The sequence below is a fragment of the Enoplosus armatus genome, chromosome 1 (genome assembly GCF_043641665.1).
Source record: "Enoplosus armatus isolate fEnoArm2 chromosome 1, fEnoArm2.hap1, whole genome shotgun sequence".
NCBI classification, from domain to species: domain Eukaryota; kingdom Metazoa; phylum Chordata; class Actinopteri; order Centrarchiformes; family Enoplosidae; genus Enoplosus; species Enoplosus armatus.
In genome coordinates, this window is record NC_092180.1 from 2,106,652 (window position 1) to 2,114,410 (window position 7,759).

At 41.8% G+C, this 7,759-nt stretch overlaps 1 protein-coding gene across 1 annotated transcript; it reads right to left on the bottom strand.

Moving 5' to 3' along the window:
• Positions 1–467: 467 nt before the first annotated feature.
• On the bottom strand, positions 468–7,743 carry pex16 (peroxisomal biogenesis factor 16). Its single transcript, XM_070902365.1, has 11 exons — positions 7,488–7,743; positions 6,241–6,276; positions 5,813–5,889; positions 5,302–5,435; positions 4,730–4,830; positions 3,847–3,924; positions 3,597–3,752; positions 2,866–2,938; positions 2,108–2,227; positions 1,623–1,687; positions 468–1,243 (listed from the first exon to the last, which is right to left on the bottom strand). Exons 1-11 carry the CDS (start codon positions 7,618–7,620, stop codon positions 1,185–1,187), a joined length of 1,032 nt encoding a protein of 343 aa, XP_070758466.1. The 5' UTR covers positions 7,621–7,743; the 3' UTR covers positions 468–1,184.
• Between the last annotated feature and the right edge of the window lie 16 nt (positions 7,744–7,759).

A 7,759-nucleotide genomic window follows, 5' to 3' on the forward strand; every position in this document is an offset into this window, starting at 1 on the left:
CGCTCTGCAGTTGAACCTTTTAAGCCTTCGGAAGGCTGACGTCTTCAGTTTACAGTTTTATCTGCTCAGTTCGCCACATATTGGCCAATGAAAAATATTTCTGCCATTCAAGGTGTAAACCACATCACAATGGTTGTGCCTATAACTGATGAGATGATGATTTGTCTTTGGGGGGAAAAAGTACCCTTTTAATATTTGTCCAACATTGTTTAACTGAAAGATTTAATTTCAGGGGCAGGTGGCGTGCATCTTAATCATCTAGTATCAGTGATCCTCACCTGTGTGTTCCTGGCAGACTTGACATTCAACACGTTGTTAAAATTCCAAGTAGATGAGAGGTCTGGAAACCGGGTTGTAATTTTCTTTGATAGATCAGAGTGTCATATTTTTCCTAGCGTGGCCATGCCTGTGTGTGTCCCACCCACGATCAACTCTCCGAAAAGTAAAACGTGTGAACCGAAAGGATGAAACACTCAACTATTTATTTGTAGGCTACAAAAAGAAACGTATTCAGTATGTTAATAAAGATTGAAAACCTCCTCCGTGTTGTGGTCACTGACTCCAGCACACACACACACACACACACACAACCGTAAACCTGTTTTTGCTGTCTCAAGTTTTAATCTGCTTCCAGTGTTTCAAAGCAGCTCGTTGTTTGTGTGTGCAGCCTGTTCTCTGCATGAAAACTCTCCAACACTGAATCAAGAACTGGAAAGTCAGTGCCTGCTGGTGGGAGTGAGCTGTTTTGTCACGCATGCTTTAAGTGCTGCACACGTTGACAGATTAACCACCTCAGGGGATTTTAACAAGACTGTAATGATAAAATCAGACAAATGTCAACTGTAAATGCAACACAGCTTCATGTGACATGAGAATGAAGTTCTCCAACATGCCTCTTTAGCATCAGTCAAACGTTTGTAGTGTCAGAATCAGTTTGCTGATTTCTGAATAACGTCGTGATAATTATGTGGGTTTTATTGCTGAAGTAGTCTTCTAAATCAAGAAATGTTGTTACTAAGAAGGTCCTCGCTGTCAGTCGGATGTGGTAATCACTTCCACATCATTTGATCTGATTTTTAGGGGAATTATGGCAAGTGTCTCTGTCCTCTGGGCCCGCCGGTCCCTCTCTCGCCAGGACCCTCGTTGACTGGCAAACATCAAAGATCGGAGCAGGTCCGGCAGTTTTATCCCCAGTTATAGAAGTAGATCTTCTGCCAGGTGGGGAGGTAATCCATCAGAGGGCCTGAACAGACGAACGGGATCAAAACGAGCACCGATATGTGATGAACTGGATAGACACTCAATGCTGCTGATAGGAAAATACACTGTTCATAAAATGACAGTACATGAGTCTTACTGTCTTAATAAGTTCTAAGTAGTCTGTTATATTTGGGCCATAATTCAATCATTCAAACTGAAATGTATTTAAAGCCAGACGAGCTAACTTTTAGATTGATTGAGTTTTTGGGGTTAGGGTCAGCCTCAAATAATGACTGTTTTTCTCCAAACTTTAACTTTGTTGCTTTCGAAAGACATGAATATTTACTGTTATATGAAATACTTTCAGGAGCTTTAAAGAGCTCATATGAGAGGTCGGCATCATGGAGCAGTACAGTACTTACGTGCCACGAGACCTATTCCTGGAACATGATCCGCCAGAAGTCTGAGCAGGAACAGAATCTTCTCCCTGCAGATGAAGAAACAGTCACAACTGTTCAAACAACTTTAGTGCCAACAAAATACCAACTATTTTATAAACATCTAGAACTGCATTCATTCCTGCAAGACAGACTGGTGTGTTTCAAACAGGGCTGAAACCCCTCAACAGAAATCTTTTTTTTTTTTTTGCCAAATATTCTCTGCTTCCAGGTCTAAACTGTGAGGATTTGATGCTTTTCTCTGTTTTATTTGAGTGTAAAGTGAATATGTTTTTGAAGACGACACCTTGGGAAATCGTGATTTATCTCCATTTTATAGACTAAATAATGAATCAATTCATCCAAAATGAAGTAAAGTGAGTAATCGTTAATGAAAAGAGTTGCATCCCTGATCGTATAGATTCCATCCTCTATAATACAGCAGTGAGCAGACATTCAGAGATACTTACTCAGAGTATTTGTCGTAGAAGGGAGAACGAAGAAGGTAATACAGCAAAAGAAAGGTCCTCCTCCTCATCTCGGCCTTCTCCCAGCGATTCTGAAATGTTCTCTCGCTGAGCACTGCGAAACTAAAGGAAGGACAAATAACTGACATAACTTCTCATGCCGTCATTTTGTTGAAGCACAAAAGAGGACGAGGAGCTGGATAGAGAGAGAAAGATAAGCGTCACTTCAGACACTTATCTGTGCTTCATGTTTTCATAACTCGAGTCTGATAAACTTCTGACGAGATCCTCAATGACAGCGAAGAGCTGAAGTCTTTAAAGACACAGCAGGAAGCTCGTTATGCTTCATGAGGGTTTTAGAAATGTAAGAGAGCAAATAAGTAAATCTGACCTGACTGTCAGACCTGTTGACAGAGTGTCACAACACCAGTCCATACATATTTCACCCTCCACTCCTAAACCAAGTTCAGATCCAAACATTAACATGGATAACATCGTTTATTAGGTCGTCCCCATCAAAAAACGATTCTGTACCCCAGAACAGGACTTCAATAAATCTAAAAATGAAAGAAAACATCTTCACAAATATATCCACAGTTTTGTCTTGAGTTAATGTCTCTAATAAAAATAAAAATAATGGAGGAGCGCTTTCCTTCCAAGACAATTAAATATTAAACATTAGTAGTTCTCTAAAGATAAAGATCAGGATCATTTATAATTCAGTGACTGTGAACGAATATATAAAGGAGGAGGCTGCACACCTTGAAAGTTCAAGGACTCCAGAGACGAGCCACGGCTTCCAGGACTGTTTTCCACAGAGTCCAAGGCAGAGCACTGCAGGCGGGAGGGTTTCTTTAAGGAACAACACGTCTCATAAAAAGGACAAACTACACGACAATAAAACATCAGGAACCTACTGAGACGTAGTCATACTTGAACATGTTCTGTGTAAATGGTTGAATGTTTTTGGGTAATCTGTATAAATGTGGAGCATCTTGAAGGAATATTCAGAACGTCTCTCATTCAGCACACAGTCGGTCCTTTTCTGCAGGTGAACACACAAACAGCTGGCAATAGTTTGCCACCTGGAGGTCAACACAAGTAACGCAAGACAACGTCACATACTGAGTCAGCGCAGCTCAGCAGAGGCTGCGGTGGTACAGCAGTCGCTCATTTATATATGGATATTAAAAAGTAATCCCTATTCTTCTTAGCTGTTAGTTGGAACTAAACCATATACAGAGGAACACGTGATTAGACTTTGATAAAGTTTTACAAAATGCTGTTTAAGTGTTAGAGAGGGAAGAAGTCCAAAAACAACTTTTTGGACTTTTTTTGTTGCAGATCCAGAACCAGATAAAGATAACGAACACTTTCTATGGACATTTAGAGGATGCAGCCTCGGCAGAGGTATGTCCTCTGTGTGTGTGCTTCTTACTTCAACATTTAATTATGCAACAGGTGAAGCGGCGTGACAGCGAGGGAAGGATACAGTGTACGAGCGGCCGTCCGATGTACACGGACTCTGCGATTGTCTCCTGAAGGCTCAGGTGTGTCGGTTTGCTGTGGAGCTTCTCGCCATTTAAGCTGCTCCTCCTCTTCCTCCTCTGACTCTGCGCTCCCCACAGCCGGGCCTGCAGGGAGGGGGCTGGAGACGAAGAGGCGAAGAGGAGGACAAGTTTACTACAGTGACTACAGTGACTTTACTACAGCAATGAAAGAAGAGTGTTAACTCGTCTCACCGCTGCCCAGTGGCCTGATGGCTCGTCCTGACCTCTGGCCCACAAAGCAGGTGTCATCGTGCTCCCTGTTACCGTCATCTGTGGAGAAGAGGAAGCAAACACTCTCATTCACTCCTGAGACTCCTTTTTGGGAAGTGGAACGAGCTGTAAAGACAACACTGACAGACAACTATAGATTGCTTATGGTGAACGTCTTGGCAAACATTGACCTGCAGTATTTACACAACCACGGAGCAACAGTGTCCACCTGAAGACTGGAAGTCCAATATTTATTCTCCTTTTAGCTCTGTTGTGGCTTCCTCCAGCCCTCGAGGGGCAATATCTGCCTCTTTTGCTGCTAATGCTCCAGCTAGTTGCCAGTTACCTGAGCAGGTAGTGTACAGTGAGTTCATCAGAGCTCTTAAGCTGGAACCAGCTGCCAGGAAACAGCTGGAAAAAAAGGTTGATGAGCGTGCAAAGACTGAACCAAAACAGTAAATGTGCTGTAGAACCAAAACAAGGAGCTAAAAGAGGCTCAGGGGAGCGAGGGGACCTGCAGAGTCAGGTGATGATTCTCTCCTTTCACACTGCAGGAAGTCATCTGATCCTCTGTTCAGGTAAAAACATTGATTAGTGCAGCTTTAATGAGCTTTTTTACACACCCACGACATGTCGGGATCAACGAGTCCCACCTCTCAAGAAACTGCGTGTATAAATAAATGACTAAGAGTCTACAGCCACGCTAGCAGCTCGGTGAGTCCTATGCTAACGTCAGCATGCTAACATGCTTACAGTGACAATGCTAACATGCTGATGCCTTGTGGATTCACTTCTTATGCCACTTCCTCTTCCTTTTTCTTAAAAAGTAAATAAATAAAAATAAACAAGAAAGAGCACAACTGACCTTCACTGACAAATTCTGCACCTCTGTCGAGGGGGGTTATGGGAGGTGAAGTCTGGATGCCGGATTTGTACCACAGAAGAAGCACGAGGCGAAAAATAGCCCTGTGAGAAGAATATTTGGTCAGAGACAGAAGAGCAGACTGTCATGGTGCTACAGAAGCACGGGATTTATTTTCTTTCTTTTTTTAAATGGCAGTTCATCACACAGTATTCTAGATATGACAACAGTACACACACATTACCTGCTAAAACCACAGAAAATGATATCACAGCACACACTTTGAACAGAACTGAGGTACTCTCTTTGTATAGGAGGCTTGTTAATGCTTATACACAACACTGAACATGCTCTGTGCGGGCCAGCCAAGTTCTTCCACACCAAACTGGGAAAATAAGTTCTTTATGGAGCCGCTTTGTGCACGAGGGTATCGTCATGTTGAAACACGAGAGGGTCGCCAACAAACTGTTGGAATGCAGGCAGGGGCGTCCACATTTTTTTACAAATACAAAATATATATTGTTTTTTTCTTTGATACAGAAACAACAACAGTTCACAAGAGAAGGAAAACATACTTAAAAATCTGAATGAGTGCGATCACCAGCCAGCGTCCAACATCTCCCCACAGCTTGCAGGCTCCCATCTCCAGGAAAACCTCCACATACTCCAACACAGACAGCCAGTTCAGGAGCCTCTGCTGAGACAGAGACTGAACACACAGCAGGGACTCTAGTCAGACTGCAGCACAGGAATAACATGGCCCGAAAACTGAAAGCTACTTCTGTCTAATCTGTTTCTTCAAGGAAAAAAGGAAACACTGAATTGTCCCATAGGAGTCTGTTGAGCCACAGAGAAAACTAATGGGTGATACCTCCAAACTCATACTGAGAGTCAGAATCCATAAAGAAAGAGAAAGGACGAGAGCATATATACTGCACCCCTCCCTCCCTCTAAACAATGATCCCTCCATCCTTTCTATAAACCAAAGAAATCCTCTACACCACCCACCCTTTGCAAAACACAGCAAGCTTTAATTTCCCTGATCTGAGATCTGAGATTATGGGATGACCGTGTAGCGGTGCTCACCACAGGGAAGGCACATCTCAGCCCTTTGCGCAGAATGCTGTCATTGAACAGCACCAGGAGGTTGGAGGCAGAGTACACTGAAAAAGACACATAGCCATGAAGAGGGAGTCTGTATCGAGTACCATTCACCGTACATCACTGTAATAATCCTGCAACAGAATATTTTACTACCATGTTGTGTAACAAAAAAAATCTCATAATGATATCTCAGTTACTATTTTGTTTTAACTGAAACATTGAACAGAAACAAACATTTTGAATAAAAATTAGTGTTTTTTTAAAGAACTTATTTACCGGTTGACATATAAGCTAATACTAATATATCATTAACTGATTTACTAACTCTATTTACTGCTAGGAGTGAATGCAAGAAAGAACTGGCCTGGGAACAGCGGCAGATTTGACCCTTGACTTTTACTTTCACTTACCAAGTTCAGATATTTCATGGGAATCTGCAAATCGCCCTGAAAGATAAAAGTCATGACATGTTTTCATTCATTATGAGCATCATAAATAACCAGTGTTACCTCCCACGTCATGCATGTAAACAGTCTACTACATTACTTATTCAATATGTATTCCTTCGCACTATTTGTTTACAACTTACAGAAACACTTGACTTGTATATAGACATTATATGTTGTTGGTCATTGTTGCTGTTTATATATCTATCATTCTGTATATACACCTGTACTTGTATGCACATAATGTGCTGAATTTTGAGAATTGCACAGTTTTTTGCCCCTGGGAAAGTATTTGGAATAGGTTATGTATAATAAGCCTCATGTCTTTCTATAAATGTAAACATGAAGACAACATGGAAGGACCTTGTAACTTTACACACAAAATGCACACATATAGACTATAGACCCATTTTCACACCCATGTTCATGCCTCTAGGAATGAGTCCACATCGCCATTTTGGCATCTCAAAAAGGCAAGAAATTGCAACCGTGTCTTGTCATACTTGCCATATATTGGATTCTGTTTATGTTAGAGCCCCTAAAACTTGGGAAAACATCAATCAAATACTGTAGTTTTAGCCAGAAGTATGGAAACCTCCATATGTATATACTTTGGGGGGCTACCTGGGGACCCAAAACCACCCATTTTGCACTATTTCAAGGTTTTCAAGGGCCAGTAATGTAAAATATGACGTGTGCTGGTGCCTTTCAATCATTTGGATCTGTTGTACACCGTTTTATTTGTGACGCTACCAAATGTCACGGCTCTAGGAGTTACATGTCTGACGATACATTCCCAGAAAAATAAATAAAATCAATAAAATGTTTGATTTTTTGGAGTCACATATCATATAAATAAAGTTTGAACAAATCTAAAATGTAAACAAAAACCTCCATTTGATTTGACCCCTCTATGTTTATGTTTTCTTTGTTGTGCTTGTTTTTAGCTTTATGTGTATTTCTAACTTCCTGTAAATCGCTCTTGGGACTGTGTGTGTGACATTGAGAGCATCTTAAAACCGGAGTCACATTCCTTGTATGTGAACACAATAAAGCGGATTCTGGTGTTTAAGGTGAATCTGATCTCTGGTGTGAAACAAAGTCGAGGTAGCTGCACTTGGAGCTGAATCTGAGCTTTCACGCAGCCTCCGAGCTGTCTAACATCTCATTCTGCATCATTAACATCAGTATAAAACCCCGCCGTCACTGACCTGCGATCAGGTAGGAGAGCGTCCGCACCGTGCTCTCCAGCTGTGCTGTAGCAGCTGGGTTTCTCCTCACGTACTCAGTGTACCGCTCATAAAAACGAGTCACTTTGTCGACGTGCTCTTTAAAGTGAGACATTTCAGCTTTCACTCTTCATCTAGCCGCCGTGTTCACAATGTGCCAGCTATGTCGAGGACTTACACAGTTTGGAAAACATCGCACTTCTCGCACTTGCTTTAAAACTAAACAAACTTCCGCGTGGATGAACCGACGGTGA